Source organism: Bos indicus x Bos taurus, chromosome 11 (assembly GCF_003369695.1).
Source record: "Bos indicus x Bos taurus breed Angus x Brahman F1 hybrid chromosome 11, Bos_hybrid_MaternalHap_v2.0, whole genome shotgun sequence".
Classification (NCBI taxonomy): domain Eukaryota; kingdom Metazoa; phylum Chordata; class Mammalia; order Artiodactyla; family Bovidae; genus Bos; species Bos indicus x Bos taurus.
The window spans coordinates 74,397,651-74,421,417 of record NC_040086.1 but is presented as its reverse complement, the minus strand read 5'-3'; the positions used below and the strand labels follow the sequence as shown (position 1 = coordinate 74,421,417).

Genomic DNA, 23,767 nt, shown 5'->3' with positions numbered 1-23,767 from the left:
TGCGTGAAGCAGAAAGCTCCAAGCCAGTACAGTTTTCACTTTTCTAAAAGGGGCTACATGAGAAAAACAACTTTGTATCATCAATAAATTTTCAGAATTTGTCTTGGTCACTTTACAATATTATGAATGTACTAAAATTATAAGACATAAGTAAAAGAAAATTCTTGGGGGCTAATTTATTCTCAATTTTTATAAAAATTAAAAAGTACTATTTAAAGAAGTTTAATTCCTTAAACCATGATATCAAAAAAAAGTTAAAATAATACTATTTCTCCATTATGGATAACTTTCTTCCACATATGTCACTTATTCCATTTTGAGCATCTATGTGAAAATAAGGCACTGCCTGAGGTTTGAAGATTCAGGATTCAAGAAATTAAAAGCCCAATTTCTTTACAAGCATATAAAATCAGCCTGTTAAAAAACACAGCTATACTAGAGTTTCTGAACAATGTGTTTAATACAAATCAACATTTCTTGAAAATTAAAACACCCAAGTTCCTTTTCTAGCAATGAAGATATGTTCATCGCTAAAAACTTCAATAATTTCAGTAAATGTGACACAATTTGGGCCAGGATAATTTAATTTGTTTACAACTCCAAGGAAAAAAAAAGTGCTATGGCAAAACACAGATGTGTAGCCATGTACACAAACACAAGAGTATCCCCAGCATACACAGAGTGTTATGGAGAAACCCAGAAATCCTCTTTCACAAACACAACAGAATCCAAAGTATACACATAGGTAAGTATATTAATTCCTTAATGCCATGTAACCAAAACAGATTTTCCCTGAGAATTTCCAGATGTAATTTCTTTCTGGGGAAAAATAAATACTAAAACTTTCACCCTCCAAAAAACCTTACTGACCATGTGAAATTACTCATAACAACATACAGTACCCAAACTCCAAAGCTTTATCGATTCAATTATACCTCGATAGTAATGAAAACAATTAAGTAACACATTCATCAATCACTTTTTTCCTAAATCAGCAATGGAAATGATACAAGAGGGAAAAGAAATACATCTGAAAAAGTCAGTAAAAGGGACTCACAGTTGTTGCTATTTTTAAAACATTTTATTTTTAATTGGAGGATAATTACTTTACTATACTGTGATGGTTTCTGCCATACATCAACAACATGAATCAGCCATAGGTACACATATGTTTCCTCCCTTTTAAACCTCCCCCCACCTCCCTGCCCATTCCACCCCCTAGGTTGTCATAGAGCACCAGCTTTGAGTTCCCTGCATCATATGCAAATTCCCACTGGCTATCTATTTTACATATGGTAATCTCTATGTTTCAATGCTTCTCTCTCAAATCATCCCACCTTCTTCCCCAGCTTTTGAAAGTTCTCTATGTCTGTATCTCCACTGCTGCCCTGTAGATAGATTCATCAGTACCATCATTCTAGATTTCATATGTATGCATTAATATACAATATTTGTCTTTCTCTTTCTGATTTACCTCACTCTGTATAATTTGTCTAGATTTGTCCACCTCATTAGAGCTGCTATTTTTTTCCTTTTATTTATTTATTTTTAATTTTATTTTTAAACTTTACATAATTGTATTAGTTTTGCCAAATATCAAAATGAATCCACCACAGGTATACATGTGTTCCCCATCCTGAACCCTCCTCCCTCCTCCTTCCTCCCTCCCCACACCATCCCTCTGGGTCGTCCCAGTGCACTAGCCCCAAGCATCCAGTATCGTGCATCGAACCTGGACTGGCATCTCGTTTCATACATGTTATTTTACATGTTTCAATGCCATTCTCCCAAATCTTCCCACCCTCTCCCTCTCCCATTTTTATTTTTTAGAGAGTGTTAACACAGTAAATTTTTTACTGCGGATACTGACATCTCCAGCCTCATTGTAGGGGCTCAACAATTACTTGTGAACTGACTGGGACAACCACAAATCTTCCAGGCTACATCAGTTTTCATTCTCCTACCCTCGGAGTCTTTGGAAAACAATGAAATGCTAAGTAAAATACATACAGACATGTTCACACACAGAGCTACTTTATGAACTCTGGCAATTGTTTCAGTTTTAAATGTCAAACTACTGTCCAGTAATCAGCAAAAACAGCAGTCCCCAACTCTTTTTCAAACTTTTTTTTGGCACAATTTTTCCATGGGGGGTGGGGGAGGCGGCGGGCCATGGATATTGAGATGATTCACGTGCATTACATTTACTATGCAGCTGCTGATCTGACAAGAGGCTTAGCTTAGGCAGTAATGCCAGCAATGGGGAGCAACTGTAAATACAGATGAAATTTCACTCACCTCCTGCTGTGCAGCCCGGTTCCTAACAGGCCACAGACTGGTACCAGCTATGGCCCTGGGGTTAGGAACCCCTGAGCTAAAACTATATTTCTAAGTGTTTATTTACTGAAGACTTAAAATAGTAGCAACTGGGATGCACATTAAAAGTGCAGGTTTCTGGGCTCATCTCAAATTTCATGAATCAGAATCTCTGGGTTTGGAGCCAGAGAATCAGAAATTTTAATAAGCACCCCCAGGAGATTCTCATTCTCATTAAACTTTAAAAAACAATGAGAAAACCCTACAGCAGAAACTAACTCCTTTACCACTTTTCATGCAACTGATAAAATTAATCAATAGCCCAGGCATTCAGAAGAAGAAAAAGTTTTGTCACATATCTGCTTGTGTGAGGATGTTTTAAAGAACAAGCATAAAACTAAACATGATCCCCATGGCATAAAGAAATATGAAGTAGGGCTCTTCCGCTCCTTCCATCTTAACACACATAAATACAAACTTTGAAAGGTTGATTCAAGACTTCTTTCCTTTAAAACTACCTGTCACATTCATGTTGCACTATTAAACAACCCAATTTAATTTGCATTACACATCTCAGAGGAAGAGGTAAAGAAAATCACAGAATAACTTGCCACAGATCAAACCCTTATATTCCACATCTATTTAGAGATAATGTTGTTTACAGAAGGACCAGCTACCAAGAGAAGTAAACCAAAAGGGAAGAAAAGAAAGTGAATATAGGCAAGAGAAGGATAGAGAGAAGGGTTTTTTTGTTTCTCTTTCCTCGGCATTTTGGCAGTTAGACACTCTTTCTCCATAAGGCTTTTTTACCTACTTATACCCAGGCTTGCCAATCTCTTAATTTCTCAAATTAAGAAAAAATTCCTCAGTTTCATTATATAATAGTCTATTTTTGAAGAGTTTTCTGGAAAAGACAGTAGTATGTTTTATTATCATAAATAAATTAAAATATGCACTTAAAATTCAAAGTCAGGGATTAACTGGGATGGTTTATGTGGTCTCTGCTCAATATTCAGAGAAAGTCTGAGCTTCAGCTATCAAGACTATACAATTGAACCAGTGTCTGGGCAGATTAGACATCCATGTGTTGGTCACTCAAGAAGAGGCCGCACTTCCAACCCAAAAGCTCGTAGGTGAAAGCAGAGAAGATGAGCTGTCTTGACCCACTAGATGCAATGGAACATAACCCAAATAATAGGCAGTGGGTTTTGTTGTTTTCCACTACCAAGTGACACTTCTCTCCACCCTCCTCACCAACATGAAAAAAAAAGTATCAAAAGCCAAGATAAGTGAAAGAGACCAAAGTACATGCAGTTAGAATTCAAATTTAGCCCGATGATGCCAAGCAGGATTCAGGGAAAAAAAAACAAACCAAGGATCCCATAAGATCAACATACAGTTTACTATGTATTTCCTAAGATTTCCTTACCTAACATGAAGCCAGTATTATGACTGTGAATATACACATACAGTAGCCATAAGGAACAACTAACCAGACAGAGAATACCCTCTTCATTTTGAAAATGTTCTACCTTCAAAGTGATTTTATCTTTCAGTTTGCCTGAAACTTTCAAATACATGAGTAAAAAGAAAAAAAAATTCTAAACTACATAGCAAAGTGTAAACCAAAATGACAAAGCTTACTCATTCCCCTAATCCTCCAAATTTCTTCCCCCAAACCAAAACAACAATTATTTAACGGGTTTTTTTTGTGGGGGAAGGGTAATTCTTGGATGAAATTTCTTCTTATATATAGACATGGACATATATTTTTTAAGTTTTTTTTTTTTTTAACACAAAGAAGATCATACTTGAATTGACTTACAATATCTAACAAAAGGAGACCACTAATATCTCCTTCATCTTTCCACATCAGCCTATATAAATCTTTTACCTCACTCTTGTTAGACTTCTTAGTATTTCTGTTACTATACTTTAGCCAGTCCACCATAAAAAGGACATTTAGCTTGCTTCTTTTTGTCTTATTATTTGCTAATTCTATACAATACTTTGATGAATACCCCTGTACATTCAAGAGTGAATACTTATAGCTAATACATCTTTAGGAAATGTTTCTTAATGTAAATTTCCTGGCTCAAAAAATAAATTTACATTTCCACTCACCAAGTATGAGTGCTCATATATCCAATATTAGGTTTATCAAGCTTTTCATTTTCACAAGTTGATAGTTGTTTAAAATAGTATCTTTCTGCTTTAACATGCTTTTTTTCCACTTATAGGTAAGGCAAAGAATCTTTTCAAAATTTTATTGGTTGCATTTGCCACTTTTTTCTCTCTATAAATGGCATGTTCCTATTTTCCCAATTCTTATTAGGTTGTTATCCTTTCTTCTTCCTGATTTTAATATATTTTTGTATAGCTAGGAAAATTGTCCTTGACATGTGTTGCAAATACAAATCTTTACCAGGTTATATCTATTAATTTTATTTAAAGAAAAGTTTTTTGTCATGAGTAATTAAAAAATTTTATAAAGTCAATTTTGTTCTTATTTTTCTTGGCTTCTATATATTGCTTTGAAATTACTTTCCCATATCCAAGATAATATACTGACCCTGTGAATTATCCTAATACTTTAATAGTTCCATTAACAATCTAGAATTTACTGGGCCTAAATTTTAGGCAGAAAATCCAGTTTTTCTTTTTCCTTCATAGAGCCAGCCAGTTTTCTAAGACTATTTATTAAATAATCCATCTATTCTATGATACAGAGCTTCCCTCGTAACTCAGTCGGTAGAGTCTACCTGCAATGCAAGAGACCTGGGTTTGATTCCTGGCTGGGGAAGACACCCTGGAGAAGGAAATGGCAACCGACTCCAGTATCCTTGCCTGGACAATCTCACTGATAGAGGAGTCTGGCAGGCTATAGTCTATTGGTTCGCAAGAGTCAGACATGACTGAGCGACTAAGTACACATATTCTAAGAAATCAAATGTCATCATCATCATATACTTAACATCATCAGACACTAAATTCTATTTCTACACAGGCCTAAGCATGATTGCTCACTTTTGTTCCCTTGTTTGTCAGTGTACTCCTGCACAGGTACAAGTAGTTTATTATTACAGTTCTACTACATCTGTAAACATCTGGTACGGATATCTCACTACAGTTTCTCCTTTAGAATTCTCCTTGCTATGCTCATATTTATTTTCTAGAGAAAAAAAAAGAGCCTTTTTTTTTAATGTCTCCTCTTAAATTTGGGGGGGGGGATTATTATTGGGATTGTACTTAATTTATACATTAATTTAGAAGAGAACTCATGGCTCTCCAATGTTGAGTCTTACCAGTCACTAGCTGTATGTAGCAGAAGAGATAAACATGATGATAGCTGTCATTGTTGGGTACTGTATGCCAAGACTATTGGATGAGCTTGTTTCAATAATCAAAATAACCTTATGTGGTACCATTATCTTTGTTTCATAGATGAGAAAATTGAGGCTTACAGAGGTTAAGCAACTTATCTAAGGCCACAAAAAATACAAATGCGCTGAGATTTTAATCTGTGCAATATGATTTGAGTCTACACTTTGAATCATAGTAAATAAAAACGAGGTATGCCTTTTCACTTATACAGCTGTCCTCAAGTGACTTTTTAGCTTTCTTCTTTTAGGCCATACAAATTAACTATTAATTCCTAGGTAAAATTAGTTGCTATTAATATTTTAAATGGAACCTCTCCTTTTATTATGCAGTTGACCCTTGAACACGCAGGGGCTAATCTGTGTATAATTTATAGTCAGGCCCTCTGGATTTGCAGTTTCTCCACATCCACAGATTTAACCAACCACAGATCTTTTCGTTTTGTAGTTACTGCTGAAGAATATCTATCTATAAGTGGACCCATGCAGTTCAACATTAACTTTGAAATTATCCACCTTACAGAATTCTCTTATTGGCCCTAATAGGTTTTTAGTTAATACTACAATCATATTATTGGCAAAAAAAATTTTTTTTTGTCCACACAGAGCCATGTAGCTCTATCTTTATTTTAATATACTTACTTCCCAGAGGGCTTCCCTGATAGCTCAGTTGGTAAAGAATCCACCTGCAATGCAGAGACCCCAGTTCAATTCCTGGGTCTGGAAGATCTGCTGGAGAAGGGATAGACTACCCACTCCAGTATTCTTGGGCTTCCCTTGTGGCTCAGCTGGTAACGAATCTGCCTACAGTGCAGGAGACCTGGGTTGGGAAAATCCCCTGGAGAAGGGAAAGGCTACCCACTCCAGTATTCTGGCCTGGAGAATGCCATGGACTGTATAGTCCATGGGATCACAAAGAGTCGGACACAACTGAGCGACTTTCACTTTCACTTTACTTCCCAGAAGTATTTTGAGAGGAAATTGTGGTTCATTTAGGTTTTGACATTTGTTGGTTCTGGAGTTTGTTTATTTTTCACCTTTTGTGTCCATACTCTCTTTTTATTCTTTATCTTTGTTCACAGCACTGTGTAGTTTTATTGGCAAGTATTTTTAACTTCAATATGTTCATTCCAATATTTATATTTCCCCACATCTAACTGAATCAATTTTGCATGCCTTAGTAATAGTACATTACTCTTTCGATGTGCTACTAGATAAATTTGGAATATTTATGACCACTGTCTAAGTGAGATTAGTCTACAATTTTCTTTGTATTTCTTTCAAAGTTTTAGCACCACTCTTTTTTATGATTTCACATCTTCTTCTACTATGCTTTGGAACAGTTTAACCAGCATCAAAATAATCTTAACCTTTAAGATTAAAATAATTCACCTGTGAAATTGTTTGGACTCAGTGCTTGTTGACACTCAATTTCTTCTTCCACAACTATTGTCTATTTAGATTCTCTCTCCTCTGAAGTCACCTTATTAATTTATATTTTCCTAGTAAATCACTTGGATTTATTTTAAATGGTACTGAGTTATTCCCGTACTTGCATAAGAACTACAATAATTTTGTCTCACTTAAAAAGAAAAACATGAGCAAACATGTAAATCCACCTTACTGGAGAACACTAACAGCCAGGATAAATTAAATGTATAAAACCTGGAGAAAATCACTGGTATAAAGTTTTTTAGTCAGGCCATGGGTTTTGGGGGAAAAAAAAAAACCTTTAATTAGGACTTTATAAGTAGTGAAGTACTTCTAGGATGTTCATACCCAAAGAACTGTTAAGTAAAAGAGAAATAAATCTGACACTATTGGCCACCTGATGCAAAGAGCTGACTCATTTGAAAAGACCCTGATGCTGGGAAAGATTGAAGGCGGGAGGAGAAGGGGACGATAGATGATGAGATAGTTGGATGGCATCACTGACTCAATGGACATGAGTTTGGGTAAACTCTGGGAGTTGGTGATGGACAGGGAGGCCTGGCGTGCTGCAGTTCATGGGGCTGCAAAGAATCGGACACAACTGAGTGACTGAACTGAACTGACTATGAGCTATTTTAAAAAATCTATCTTGCTACAAGGTGCAGAATGGTTGTCAGTTAGACAGTATATGCATTAAATATATATGAACTATAATTGGGGAAAAAAAAAACAACTGTGCAATGCTCTTAAGTGTTACTACTCGAGAGTCTAATCTCTAAAAATAGGCTAAATGTCAAAGTAGAAGATGACACTCAAACATTTAATGAGTACTTACTATGAGGTGGGCACTGTGTCAGAGACACAGAAATGGTGAAGACATGGTCCCTTGGTTCAAAAAACTTATTCCCTTAGCCCCTAGTTCCAACATGACACACTTGTAATAAATTCACAGTTATATATTAAAACGTCAAATTGCTTCATTAGCTAGCAAAGATAAAGTATTGGAAAATTGATTATTGATTGAAATTGACACTTGATTAAAACAAATACATATAATTTTTAAATTGCTATCAGTTTTCTAAACTAATTTTAAATCTTGGCTTTCTCAAACTTGACATTATCTCCCTTACTTAAGGCTCTTAAATACAGACAGAAGCTTAAAGAGTCTCTGTAAAAAGGGTCAAAAAAAGGCAAAAAGAAGTTCCTTTTCTATACTGTTTAATAAAGCTTTAATACAAGAAATAGTATTAAAATTTCAGAAAAAAATGAAGTATCATGGAAAAACTGATCTCATTTTAAAAAACCAAAAGGATCCTTTGCCTTAATATAAGAATGCTAACAACCAACAAAAAGTTAATATTTATATTACTGTTCTTTGAAAAAAATTTATCTATCAAACACTATTGTGATATAAATAATAAGAAAGTTGGAAGTACTCTGATATAGTGCAAACCTACCTGTGCACATGATTCTTCAGGTGTTTTGGCACTAACTGAATAAAGTGCTGGGAGATCTAGTCTATGCACAGAGAATTTTTCTAGAGTGTGCAAAAGTGCTGGAGCAAGGTGAGAAGTTTGACCTGAGCCTCGTTCTCCAGATAGCAATAACCTTGGCCTGTAAGAGGTTGGCTGATGATATGGTGACCTGCAATACACATAAGATATAATTATTATTTCAAAACCATACACTCTGAAGATCAAGATGAAATATTAGGTAAATATTTACATAAAAGAATGTAACACCAAATTAACAGAGCTTTTTCTTCTCTCTCACTTTTTAAGTATAGTGAATCATTTTTTCATTAATTACAGTTTTAAAATATTGATCTCTCTGATCACATTAACAACAAAGACATAAAAGTATAAAAATCCATTCTGAAAGAAAGTCAGAATACCTGGGCATTCATCTTCTCATACCACATATATTAACTTGGAAAATGCTTCAGATACTAAGTATGATCTAGTTTATTAATTATCCAAGGTCAAATGTTAAGAATTCCACTTCTCCAACAAAGATATACATCTAAAGATTATTCCAAATGTAGGGCTTTCTTTATTAATGGTTTCTTTCTTTATTAATGGTAGACTACATACATATTTTGCAATTTTTAAAGTAGAAAAAAAAAAAAGTAGGACTTCTTTAGTGGCAGCAATTTTGTTTCTAGGCCAATAAAAACTAACTGGTCTTAACTTAGTAGATAACATCTAAAGCCCTACACCAGAAAAGGCCAACTGAGGATAACATATTAAACCAAAATCAACTTGTATTTTCAAGATTCTACAGCACCACTAAAAAGATAAATGAAACAAGTTTATCTAATATCACTGTACATAATGCAGGAAATTCTAAGCAATGCAATAATAATAAAGCAAATTTTAAAATGGAACTAATGGAAAGAAATAGGACAAACACTGTTATTTGTAAAGAACATGATTATACACTAGAAAATCCAAGAGGATCAACTAATCACTGCCATAGCCTACCACCAAGAAAATGACTGAAGATGGAAATAGAAAAACTGATTTTCCTAAACACCATCAATAACCAATATAAAGAAGGAAAGAAGATTCTATTCGCAACTGTAAAAATACAAATGATAAACAACACTAAATATACAAATCATAAACAATAATAAAAAATCTATACAAGAGAGATGCAGAACTATTTGGAATACATCATGGACCTGAATACAGAAGTCAAATTTTCCTATGCATTTACACCTAGCTATTGTTAACTATAAGGCAAAGGCTACCCACTCCAGTATTCTGGCCTGGAGAATTCCATGACTGTATAGAATACAGTAGATTGTACAGAATACTCTACAGTGACTGTATAGTTCATGGGGTCACAAAGAGTCAGACATGACTGAGCAACTTTCATTTTCACTATTGTTAACTATGGTTAGTTCATGGTATTTTATTTTACAGATTTTTAAAAATGCAAATCAAAAATCCTAAAATAAAATTTGATGCAGGAGGGAGATTTAAAACATCCTTGCAACATTATTAAATAAATAATCATTATTAAATAATCAAGTAAAAATATCAAGTGGAAAAGTGTGCAAGCTTCAATTTCAGAACATTTAAACCTATTTTAGTAACTAGAACTTCATACAGATTTCTTGTTTAATTTTCATAACAATTCTATGAAATACATAAGTCTCCTCTTACTAAATAGTAACGAACCCAAGGCTCAGAGAAGTTTGCTATAAGATTACACAACTCAGTGTCCATATAACTGCAAAGCCCAGGTTCTAAAACAGTACATAAAGATGTGCCTTACTTTATACTGACACATATTACAGAACAGAATAACAGAATGTATAATGCACCAGAGAAAAGAAACCCTGATCAGTGGAACTTAATAGCAGCCCAGAAAACAAATCACAGTAATTGAAAAAATTTTATATAAGATAATAAGCATAAAGATAAATGGAACAAAGATGAACCATAACACAAATATTGTTTTAAAATAGGAAGGATACAGATCTTCATTTCACAGAACAAAATGAATTCTAACATAGAAGCAAAAAAACAAAAGATTCATGTGTTTTTAATTCATAAAAATCTAAAAACATTTGTTATTCAAAAATTATATCTGAACTACAATCAGACATCACCTCACACTGGTCAGAATGGCCATCATCAAAAAAGTCTACAAACAATAAATGCTGGGGAGGGTGTGGAAAAAAGGGAAGGCTCTTGCACTGCTGGTGGGAATGTAAATTGATACAGCCTCTATGGAAGATGGTATGGAGATTCCTTTAAAAACTAGGAATAAAACCACTATATGACCCAGCAATCCCACTCCTATGCATATACCTTGAGGAAACCAAAACTGAAAAAGACACATATATCCCATTGTTTACTGCAGCACTATTTACAATAGCTAGAACATAGATGCAACCTAGATGTCCATGGACAGATAAACGGATAAAGAAGTTGTGGTATATATACACAATGGACTATTAGTCATAAAAAGAAATGCATTTGAGTCAGTTCTGATGAGGTGGATGAACTTAGAATCTATTATACAGAGTGAAGTGAGTCAGAAAGAGAAAGATAAATATTGTATTCTAATGCATATATATGGAATCTAGAAAAGTGGTACTGAAGAATTTATGTACAGGGCAGCAGTGGAGAAACAGGCATAGAGAACAGACTTAGGGACTTCAGAAGAGGGGAGGAGAGGGTGAGATGTATGGAAAGAGTAACATGGAAACTTACATTACCACATGTAAAATGGATAGCCAACGGGACTTTGTTGTATAGCTCAGGAAACTCAAACAGGGGCTCTGTATCAATCTAGAGGGGTGGGATGGGGCGGGCGATGGGAGACTGATTCAAAAGCGAAGGGATATATGTGTGCCTATGGCTGACCGATGTTGAGGTTTGACAGAAAACAACAAAATTCTGTAAAGCAATTATCCTTCAATAAATTTTAAAAAATTACAATCTGAACCAAACAGCAAACAATCAAATACGATAATTAAATTTGCCATTAACAGAACAGATTTTAACGCATAAAGAGCTTATATGCACAGTATTTTAACCAAAACTACCTTCTTATACAAAGGATGTAAACAATTCAAAAAGAAAATAGAAAGAAGTAACTTTTTAAAAATGATCATTCATTTAACAATTTTTGACTACTTCCTATGTTGAATGCCTTGGCCCAAAGTATCCACCAATACACTGTTACTACAGAGCTCATGACTCAGTGTATTTATTGGAAAAAGGAAATAAATTAATAAGCAACAACCTTTGAGTACATGGTGCTATTAGAGACTCACAGATAACTTTCCTGAAAAAGCGTTACGGAAGCACAAAAATCCAACAGATCAAAGGCAGAAAGCATGAATTTCAAGAAATACAAACAGGATGTACAAAGGAACAGAGGCCAAAAAAATCTCTTGCCCTTTGGGGTAGTGGATATAGTTCATTACAGCCAGCTTCTTTCAAGGTTTTAGGATAATGTAGGGGTAAAGATCAGAGAAGGCAATGGCACCCCACTCCAGTACTCTTGCCTGGAAAATCCCATGGACGGCGGAGCCTGGAAGGCTGAAGTCTGTGGGGTCACAAAGAGTCTGACACAACTGAGTGACTTCATTTTCACTTTTCACTTTCATGCATTGGAGAAGGAAATGGCAACCCACTCCAGTACTCTTGCCTGGAGAATCCCAGGGACGGGGGAGCCTGATGGGCTGCCGTCTATGGGGTCACACAGAGTCGGACATGACTGAAGCGACTTAGCAGCAGCAGCAGCAGCAAACAGTAGGAAAGATGACCAGTTAGAGGTATGCTATATGATAACTCAGGCATGAGATGTTAATAACAGTGTAGACAAGAATACTAGCAGAGGAGGTAGAAGGAAGAGCTTGAGATTAGACTTATTTAGTAAGAAAAATCTGTAGGACTGGGTCATTTACTGGATATAGAAGGGAAGAAAGAGAAAGAGTTGAGAATGGTGTCCAATTTCAGTCAGGACAATGGAATGGATAGTAGCTCAGAGGACTGATGGGAAGAGAAGGAGAGACACAAGCAAGCACACACTGAAAGATCTGTGACACAATGTAGGGTGACAGGCAGCTGGACAAAGCTTAAAACCCAGAAGTGATGGAGGCTTGAGAAAGATCTGATAGTTACTATCAAAGGTGACAAATAATGAAAATATTCAGAAACATCATTTATCTATTAGATTGGTAAACTGAAGATTATAATACTCTTGTTAGTAAGTAGATGGTGGGAAAATTGGTATTCTCATGAATAGTGAGAATGGAAAAAAGCACAACTTTCCGAAATTAAATATGGCAAATATATGCCAAAATGTAATACATCCAAGGATATTCTATAATGCATTCTACTCCCAAAGATTCCCTTATCTCTGAGTGCTCTCTACATTTTTTCCCACAGTAGTTATCTTCTAACATTTCATCTAGCATGCTGACTGTTTTACTGTCTGTCTACATCTGAAATGAAAGTTGAATAAGGGCAGGCATCTTAACATGGATCCAATTACCTAGAGCAACATCTGGCACACAATAAGCACTTGACAAAAGATCCGCAGGAGTGAAAGACTACATGAAAGAATGAATGGTTCATATACATAAAAAGGTATTATTTTCATCTATCTAGTTGGTAAAGATTTTAAAAGACAAACAGTGCTCAGAAATGAAAAGGGAATAGAAACATAACCCTTTCATACATTAGTGATGAAATATAAATTGGTACAACCTTTCTGGAAGGCAATTTAACAACCTCTATCAGATTTTTAAACATATATACACTTTGACCACAGCATCAGTTTTTAAAATCTTCCCTAAGGTCTGCATCAGAAAATGGTATAAAGATATATACTTAGAGAGATGTCTATCATAAATAAGTACTGTTTATAAAATAGGAAAAGTGGAAACTTCCATTTCTATCAATAAGGTTATTATAAACTGTGAAACATTTAAAAAATACTATGCAGTTACTGTTTTAAAATAATGACATTAGACATATATTGACATAAAATAAAATTCCAAACATAGTTAGGAGGGAAAGGCAAGTTACATTAAAAGTCTTATAGAAGAATATAAATTATATAAAGTAATATATGGGTCTGTCTATATGGATAGCAAGAATACCAAAGTGTGGTCACCAAAATGTTAACAAATATTACCTTCAGGTGCTTGGGCTTTAATTTTACTTTCTTCTTTAAGCTCTTTTTTACTTGAATTCTCTACAGAGTATATCATCTTTCTAATCAGAAAAAACAAGGCTATTTTCATTTGGAGAACCTCAGAAAGTTCTGTTTTTAATCCCTTTATGGTAATATACAGTAAGAAAGAAAACTTATTTTCCATCATAAGGGTTCTTTACCAGATCGATAGGCCTTAAATACTTTGACTTCTATTTCATCGTAAATATAAAGAAAAGATTTCAACAGTTTTAGGAAACTAATCCAGAAACAGAAACTCACCATCAATGCCTGAGCTAGCGTTACTGACACCAGCATTCAAGTCATGCTTTCTACTTGTCCAGCATCTTTTCTGTATTAATCTGGCATGCTAACACATGTTGCTCAAACAAAAAAGCCAAACCAAACCAAATCAACAAATACAAAATACGTGTGCAACCCTTATTAAAGGCTTATACTTCTTGGAAAGTGTGAAAAATCATATTGTCCAACCTACGAATAAAAACCTATTAAGCTTAGAAATCAATTTGGAAACCACATAGTACAACAGAAGGAATATGATCCCAGGAAACAAACAGTACCAAGTCTGCCCCCTGCTAGCAGCATGATCATGGGCAATTTACTTAACTTCTTTGTACTTCAGTTTCCTCATCTATAAAATGATGATACCACAAATGCTAAATGACTGTTGAGAGGCCTATATGTATTACCATATATGAAGCCCCAGCTTTATACACCTACCACATGTCTAGTTTGTAATAAGCAACAAATGCTAACTCCTATACTCAAAAGGACAGCAACTGTCACCATTTTTTCTGTGAAGCATTTCTGGACTTCCCTATGCAAACCTGTTAGTTCTGTTTTCAAAACACCAGCCATATCCTAATGCTTGTCAACCGCAAGAACAAGAACTTTTCCAGAATAAGAACTATATCTTATTCATGTTTCCAGCACCTAGTACAGTGCCTGGCACAGGGTTTAAAAAAAAATGGCAGAATGAGTAAATAAACAAACTAATTTTATCAAAACATCTCTTTAAAAAGTTCATCCTAGGATACAGCTGTCTCACTACGAAATCAAAGTCAAATCAATGAATTGGAAAAGCTTATGCAAAAGAGCAATTTCTTCAGAAAGGCTAAATCAAACAAAATAAACCATGGCACTGATATACATTAAGTCAGGGACAGAATGTTCTTAATATAAAATTTAAAAACTTGTCTTTTGATAGTTTCTTGGCTTCTACTATGTATTTCAAATTCAAACAACTAAAACTGTTAAAACAAATAGCACACACACAGCTAACCAGGTGAAAGTCAGAAAAAAATGATCATTTGGTTTTCCCTTAATAAACAGATTTGTAAAATTACTAAAATAGTGTAAGAAAACTTCCCAGAGGGCATAAAAGAAAGGCTCTGCCAGTGGAATACAAAAGTTTCTAACAGGATAGTTTGCTGTTAAAGAGTAAATTAAAGTGATTTAGTCTCATTTTAAAAACTGAAAAACAAGGAAGGGTTATCAATGCAAATAATCAAATTAACATTTCACCAAAATCTACATGAGAGAAACTTCATTAATGTTGAAGACTTAAATTCATTCAAAATCTCTCTAAAGAAACATTACTTAAAAAAATACACACAATGTCTTCTAAAAGAAGTCCTATTAGACCTACCTGACTGGAGCATTATGGTTCTTCAACTATCCTGGTAATTATGTAAATGTAAGTGATGATGCTGTCACTATGTGAAAACTATTTAATCTCTTACTTTAAAATTACATTAGCACTAAAATTGTTTACCTATTGAAGTGTATAGCAAAAGCTGCTTTACTATAAGTAAAGGTAAATAGAAAAAACATAAAATCTAAATTAGAAAGTGTAAACTAATGAGGTTTTGGACAATCAGAAAGTTATTGACTTAATTACTAAGCAATTTCTAACTCAAAATCTCTTTATTACTCTAGAGTCCTAAATTATCATGTGAAACTTATTACAATCAAAATACTCTAGATCACAGTAAATATTTCATTTCTGTTCAGTTGAACTAAAAAGCAAGAATACTGGGGACATGGATTGACTTTCAAAAGATAACCCTTCCTTCCACGCTACTCAAAAAAAAAAAAGAATCCCACAATCAGTTTAAGGAAAAATATCTTTAGGTGACCAATAAGCCAAATTACTACCACATAAAAACAAAAGCACAATATAAATTTTTCAGAATTATGTCCAAACAACAGAAAAAAAAAGTCCTCAAGTTATAACCATAAGTAAAAATATACTGCAATTCTAACCATAAAGTAGTAAAAGTCACTCTAAGTTGAAAAAAATTTGATATAAATTGCTTACATTGTAAAATGAAGATAAGGTTTATGTACAGCAGCAGCTGATGACTGTTTCTTTGGTGATCCTGAGTGACAACTTGTCTCGAAAATTGATAAAGCATTCTCATCTTCACTGTCATCTAAAATCAAAGTTTCTATATCTGTTTTAAAAAGAACACAAAGATTATGAGGCTTAAGAAATCATTTAATATTACTGACCTACCAAAGCTAAGGAAAACTGCTTAAAAGAACAAGTGGCAGTAACAAGTAATCTATCAAATAACACAAACTGACCAGGCAAATTGACAAACTACAGTATTTTGAGTAAGTTTACAAATGGAACCAATGTAATTCTTTCACCTTTACAGACTACTTAAGTATTATGAGATACATTTTTGGAGAATAACTAAAAGAAGTCTGGAAAAGAAATGGCACTCTCATAAAGTTCTCACCTACTTACTAAGAATCTCTAAGTTAATTTTTACCAAAACCAGTACATTTAATATAAAATGGTTTAATAGAGTCATTGAAGTATGGCCCAGTTCTTACAAAAGCAACAAGGAATAAATTGACCTTTATTTTTCTCACATGGCATACACACACATATTTCAAGGAAAATCTAGTGGAGAAGGCAATTGCACCCCACTCCAGTACTCTTGCCTGGAAAATCCCATGGACAGAGGATCATGGTGGGCTGCAGTCCATGGGGTCACTACGAGTCAGACACGACTGAGCGACTTCACTTTCACTTTTCACTTTCATGCATTGGAGAAGGAAATGGCAACCCGCTCCAGTGTTCTTGCCTGGAGAGTCCCAGGGACCGGGGAGCCTGGTAGGCTGCCGTCTATGGGGTCGCACAGAGTTGGACACGACTGAAGTGACTTAGCAGCAGCAGCAGTCTAGTTAAGAAGGGACTCAGGAATTTAGTGGCAAAAAAACCAATCTTAGAAAACACACTCATTCAAATAACATTAGTCTCTTTATGGGTCTTAAGTTACTGCTCAATGAACAACTGGAACTAAAATTCCTATTGAGAGTGCCATACTTAAGTATTTACCTAGACTACAACCTAAAGTATTATAGCTGTAATTCATACATACTTAACAAAAGTGTCAATTCATTCAATAAAAAGCAATGCTACATGTATAGGAGAAATGGGAAGAAATTAAAATTGACAGAAATCATACCCTTTCCCAAAGAAAACAAGGAAAAAAAGAGGCATGCTTTCTAAAATGAGATCATGAATTGTACTGGCAGACAGAGCACAGTTCAGTGGCTTTTAAAAGTCAAATATTTAACATGACTAATATTATAAACATTAATCAAATAATTAAGTACCATTTGATTGATAATTCATATACAAAGACACTTGCTAAGAAAAACATTAAAGACCAAAATAATCCAGAATAATATACCTAAATAACTAAAAAATATTATTAATAATCAAAGTGATTTCTTCCTTCCACTGGCATATGAAGAAAAAAAATGGATCTAAAGCATACTTAATACTTATGGGGAAAAAAGTGGTAAGAAAACATAGCTAATAATGTCATAACAAAATTCTCAAATGGAAATAAAGAAGTTATAATCTTTCAGAAGAGAAGGTAGATTTTTATGATTTTCTAAAGGCAACATAGATTTTTTTAATTAGGGAAAATATACAGATTCTCGATTATGAAAATCAGAGACAAGAAATGTACAGCTCATGACAGAGTAGCTGGCTCACATATAGTATCTATTCTCCTCATTTGACAAATTTAAGAAATCAAGTAATCAATGTGATATTTCATGAGAATCTACCCTAAAAAATAAAGTTTCTGAAAAATATATTTATAACAGCAAAATTCATTGATTACTGATGATTTCTAGTCTATATAACAGTTATAATGTTAACATAATTCACTAACAATTTTCTATACAGTGAAAACTACATGCTAAACAAAGAAAATTAAGACAATTTTTAAAAATTGCTGTCTTCAAAGTTCATGGGCTTTACTTTGATTAGCATACAAACCTAAAATTTTCCTATAAATGAGTAGCATTTTCTGAAGTAGCTTTCTATTTTTTTCTCAAATCCAAACTACAGTCATGAGGCCAGAAATCAAGACCATCTATAATCAGGTTCTACTTTATTCCCTCACCAATAAACTGTGGAAAATTCTGAAAGAGATGGGAATACCAGACCGCCTGACCTGCCTCTTGAGAAACCTATATGCAGGTCAGGAAGCAACAGTTAGAACTGGACATGGAACAACAGACTGGTTCCAAATAGGAAAAGGAGTATGTCAAGGCTGTATATTGTCATCCCGCTTATTTAACTTATATGCAGAGTACATTATGAGAAACGCTGGGCTGGAAGAAGCACAAGCTGGAATCAAGATTGCCAGGAGAAATATCAATAACCTCAGATATGCAGATGACACCACCCTTATGGCAGAGAGTGAAGAGGAACTAAACAGCCTCTTGATGAAAGTGAAAGAGGAGAGTGAAAAAGTTGGCTTAAAGCTCAACATTCAGAAAATGAAGATCATGGCATCTGGTCCCATCACTTCATGGGAAATAGATGGGGAAACAGTGGAAACAGTGTCAGACTTTATTTTTTGGGGCTCCAGAATCACTACAGATGGTGATTGCAGCCATGAAATTAAAAGACGCTTACTCCTTAGAAGAAAAGTTATGACCAACCTAGATAGCATATTGAAAAGCAGAGACATTACTTTGCCAACAAAGGTCCGTCTAGTCAAGGCTATGGTTTTTCCAGTAGTAATGTATGGATGCGTGAGTTGGACTGTGAAGAAAGCTGAGCACCGGAGAACTGATGTTTTTGAACTGTGGTGTTGGAGAAGACTCTTGAGAGTCCCTTGGATTGCAAGGAGATCCAACCAGTCCATTCTAAAGGAGATCAGCCCTGGGTGTTCTTTGGAAGGAATGATGCTAAAGCTGAAACTCCAGTACTTTGGCCACCTCATGCGAAGAGTTGACTCACTGGAAAAGACTCTGATGCTGGGAGGGATTGGGGGCAGGAGGAAAAGGGGACGACAGAGGATGAGATGGCTGGATGGCATCACCGACTCGATGGACGTGAGTTTGAGTGAACTCCGGGAGATGGTGATGGACAGGGAGGCCTGGCATGCTGCGATTCATGGGGTCACAGAGTCGGATGGAACTGAACTGAACTGAATAAACTACACTCCATTAGCACATACTATGGAGTGCTGTGCCAATAATAGCAATATGATGAGCTAAATCCAGAGGGACATTATTACAACATGGTTAAGAGCACTGCCTCTGGAGTTGGGCTCCCTGGATTTGAGCAAGACCTAGAACTTACTAAGTGACCCTATATAAGTGAATATCTTCATTTTTGATAGAGTAAGAGTACCTACCCCACAAGATTGTTATGAGGATTAATAAATGACAATTTATGTAAGCACTTTATAATAATAAGAGAAATGTAAACCAATACTATTACAGTCAACTTTCCTAAAGATGCTAACACTCCTATATTAAGATAGTCAGATAGTCCCAAGAGTGAACAAACAGAACAAGTATCCATTCATTATTCTTACAGACACTGAGTAGGCAACTACTGTATGCTAGGCATATGCTAGGCCTAGAATACAGTGGCAAATGAAATAGATACATCTCCTATATTCATGGCAAATATAAAAGAGTAACACACAAATACTTTTATAAGGATATTCAATTTATTTACTTATGCCCATACTTATCATTTTAACAATATGAAAAGAGAATTTATACTACCTTCTTTCTTATCACTCTGGCTAATCTCAGCATGAGGAAACACTTTTTGCAGGACGGCTAGGATGTTGTTGAAGCTTCTTTCCAGCAGTGGTTTTATGATGGGAGACAGTGCATGTCCCGAAGACATGACAGCACGCTGGGAAGCAGGCACAATATTCTGCATTGCATGATAAAAATCTTGGGCGTTGAGCACAATTGAGGAAACATCTAGCTGCAGTTTATGACTGCTAGCATAGATCTGGGGATAACGCCTCCGGAGGGCAATCAGGGCAGCTTCAGTGCACAGGGCCTTGATATCAGCTCCACAATAGCCTAATGCACAAAAGGAAAAGGATAATAAAGGTAAGTCCAGTTTTCCAAGTACCAGTTATATTTTGCAAATATGCACATCTTTATCCAAAAAACTAATACTAAATCAGTTATTATGGGCAATTTTACTAGCAAAATGAAAAATGACCCTTTAAAAACACCTAATAAAACCATTTATTCATTAACTAAAAATGCTTTGAATATGTTAACAAATACATAAACTAATGATATTAAAAGAAGTCATATATTTTTGTGCCAAAACCACTGATTATAATGTTCATCTTTCTTCAAGAAAGGTTTTAAGAAAAATAACATCATATCAATCCTTCATCAATATTCCTAATCATCAGTTTAGTCCTTAAGGCATTAGTTTTCCATAAATTTTTCTAATATTACTTATTTCAAACATATATAATGGAGCAGTACAAAGTAGTATACATAAGCAGAAACTTCGAAATCAGAGCTATTCTACTACCAACTCTGAGTGCAAGGTAGAAGCGGGTTAATATCTAAGTATCCCCAAAACTATAAAGTTGTAAGCATCTCTGATAATTCCAAAGGTATTAAAAGGAATGAGAATTCTTCCATTTTTCACATTAATTTCCTTTTTATATTTACTTTTAAAGCGATTGATAATCTAGTTCAAAGGGCTACAGAGACATGAGGCATCATCCATCATTAAGTTAAATAACTGATCGAGCTGCCAGTAAAGTCAGTCATTTCATTCATTTGAGCAACAAATACATAGAAAAATATATGAACTGTTCGGTCTTTAACACAAAACAAAGGAGAAAAACTCAAACTAGTCATGGTTGGTTTTTTACATTACCGATCAAATCTACATTTGGCCACCTTTGTCAATTATGCCAGCAGGGGGAACCACTCAAACTAGTTACAGAACATTAGTCCCTAAGCTCTTCCAGGAATGTTATCAGATTTATTTCATTTTATATCTTACAATGACCTTGTAGAACACTTAAATACTGAAATTAAAATGGTGATTAGACAGGAAAACTACAAGCAGAGAAGAAATACTCCCAGATTAACTGGCAGAAAAAGAACATTAAGGAACAAAACCATATAAATCAAACTGACTCACACATCTATAATAAACTATATCCCTATTATCAGTAAAGATCACCTTAATCAAGTCCTACATGCAACAGAAAACTCCTTACCCTGCTCTCCTTTTTCCACAGTACTTATCACCTTATCATTTACCTAATATTTTTATTATGTGCCTTCCCCAACTAGAAAATGACCTCTAGATTATTTGTCTTGTTCACTAACTGTTTATCTATCTCAAATACCAAGAACAATGTCTGGCCTGGCATTCAATAGATACCCAATAATTTCCTGAGTGAAAGAATGCATGAAAAGAGAAAAGAGTAACAGCAACGTTATAGTCTGGAAACATAAAACCGTTAAGTTACCATGTATTACAGGAAAGGGGGAACAATGAATCATATCTACTAGGCTTCTTTTTTTTTCCCAAGAAATTTAAGCTCTTTTATTATTAAACCAACTTACTGGGACTAAAAATTTCAACTAAAATTATTAAGTATTCTATTTTTAAAAGGAACATTTATTAAGAGGTAGGGGAAAACTTACTATGTCCTATGACAATTTAATTCAGAAAAGGATAAGCAGATGAAGCTTGGACACTGTCCCATATCAGCAATCAATTTCCCAAAAATTCCTCAGAAAAAAACAAGTTTACCACTCAGTTCAGTTCAGTCGCTCAGTAGTGTGGTTGCAACCCCATGGACTGCAGCACACCAGGCTTCCCTGTCCTTTACCAACTCCTGGAGCTTGCTCAAACTCATATCCATTGAGTCGGTGATGCCTTCCAACCATCTCATCCTCTATCGTCCTCTTCTCCTCCAGCTTTCAATCTTTCTCAGCATCAGGGTCTTTTCCAATGAGGCAGTTCTTTACATCAGGTGGCCAAAGTATTGGAGCTTCAGCTTCAGCATCAATCCTTCCAATGAATATCCAATTCCTTTAAGATTGATTGGTTTGATCTCCTAGCAGTCCAAGGGACTCTCAAGAGTCTTCTCCAGCACCACAGTTCAAAAGCATCAATTCTTTGGCACTCAGCTTTCTTTATGGTCCAACTCTCATATCCATACATGATTACTGGATAAACTATAGCTTTGACTATATGAACCTTTGTAAGCAAAGTAATATCTCTGCTTTTTAATATGCTGTCTAGGTTGGTCATAGCTTTTCTTTCAAGGAGCAAGTGTCTTTTAATTTCATAGCTGCAGTCATCAAGTGCAGTGATTTTGGAGCCTAAGAAAATAAAGTCTGTCACGGTTTCCACTGTTTCCCCATCTATTTGCCATGAAGTGATAGGACCAGATGCCATGATCTTTGGGTTTTGAATGTTGAGTTGTAAGCCAAGTTTTTTCACTTTCCTCTTTCACTTTCACCAAGAGGCTCTTTAGTTCCTCTTCACTTTCTGCCATAAGGGTGGTGTCATCTGTATATCTGAGGTTATTGATATTTCTCCCGGCAATCTTGATTCTATCTTGTACTTCCTCCAGCCCAGCGTTTCTCATGATGTACTCTGCATATAAGTTAAATAAGCAGGGTGACAATATATTAGCCTTGATGTACTCCTTTCCCAATTTGGAACCAGTCTGTTGTTCCATGTCCAGTTCTAACTGCTGCCTCTTGACCTGCATATAGGTTTCTCAGGAGGCAGGTAAGGTGGTCTATTCCCATCTCTTGAAGAATTTTCCACACTTTGTTGTGATCCACACAGTCAAAGACTTGAGTGTAGTTAATGAAGCAGAAATAGATGTTTTTCTGGAATTCTCTTGCTTTTTCTATGATCCAGCGGATGTTGGCAATTTGATCTCTGGTTCCTTTGATCTCTGCCTTTTCTAAATCCAGCTTGAACATCTGGAAGTTCATGGTTCACGTACTGTTGAAGCCTCACTTGGAGAATTTTGAGCATTACTTTACTAGCCTGTGAGATGAGTGCAATTGTGTGGTAGTTTGAGCATTCTTTGGCATTCCCTTTCTTTGAGATTGGAATGAAAACTGACCTTTTCCAGTCCTGTGGCCACTGCTGAGTTTTCCAAATTTGCTGGCATATTGAGTGCAGCACTTTCACAGCATCATCTGTTAGGATTTGATATAGCTCAGCTGGAATTCCACAACCTCCACTACCTTTGTTCATAGTGATACTTTCTAAGGCATCACTTGACTTTGCACTCCAGGATATCTGGCTGTAGGTGAGTGATCATACCATCACTCTCTCATTTTATTTTCTACTTCTTAAGGAATGAACATCCCCCCCCCAAAAAAAAACTATCTTTTCCTATTCCATACATATCTGTGACATTAATTCCACAAAGTAACTGTAAAACACTAGCTCAGACATAAATTAATCAAACAATCCATTTCAGAGGAAGTAAAGAATAAACTACCACCTTCAAAAAAATATAAACCACACTCCTTTTACTTCTTTAAAAGTATATACAGTTACTGAACATCCTATATGATTCAATTTTTAAGTGCTAAAAGTCTAAGTTAAAAAGGAAAAAAAATGCTCAAAA

General features: G+C 35.1%; 1 protein-coding gene across 5 annotated transcripts in view; it reads right to left on the bottom strand.

Moving 5' to 3' along the window:
* Window positions 1–23,767, bottom strand: part of ATAD2B (ATPase family, AAA domain containing 2B) — a 122,630-nt gene that overhangs the window by 42,892 nt on the left and 55,971 nt on the right. For all 5 annotated transcript variants that reach the window (XM_027555972.1, XM_027555974.1, XM_027555975.1 and 2 more), the window contains 3 exons: window positions 19,890–20,201; window positions 16,150–16,285; window positions 8,585–8,771 (listed from right to left, as the gene is read on the bottom strand). In XM_027555972.1, coding sequence (XP_027411773.1) covers window positions 8,585–8,771; window positions 16,150–16,285; window positions 19,890–20,201 — 635 coding nt within the window. The remainder of the gene's footprint in view (window positions 1–8,584; window positions 8,772–16,149; window positions 16,286–19,889; window positions 20,202–23,767) is intronic.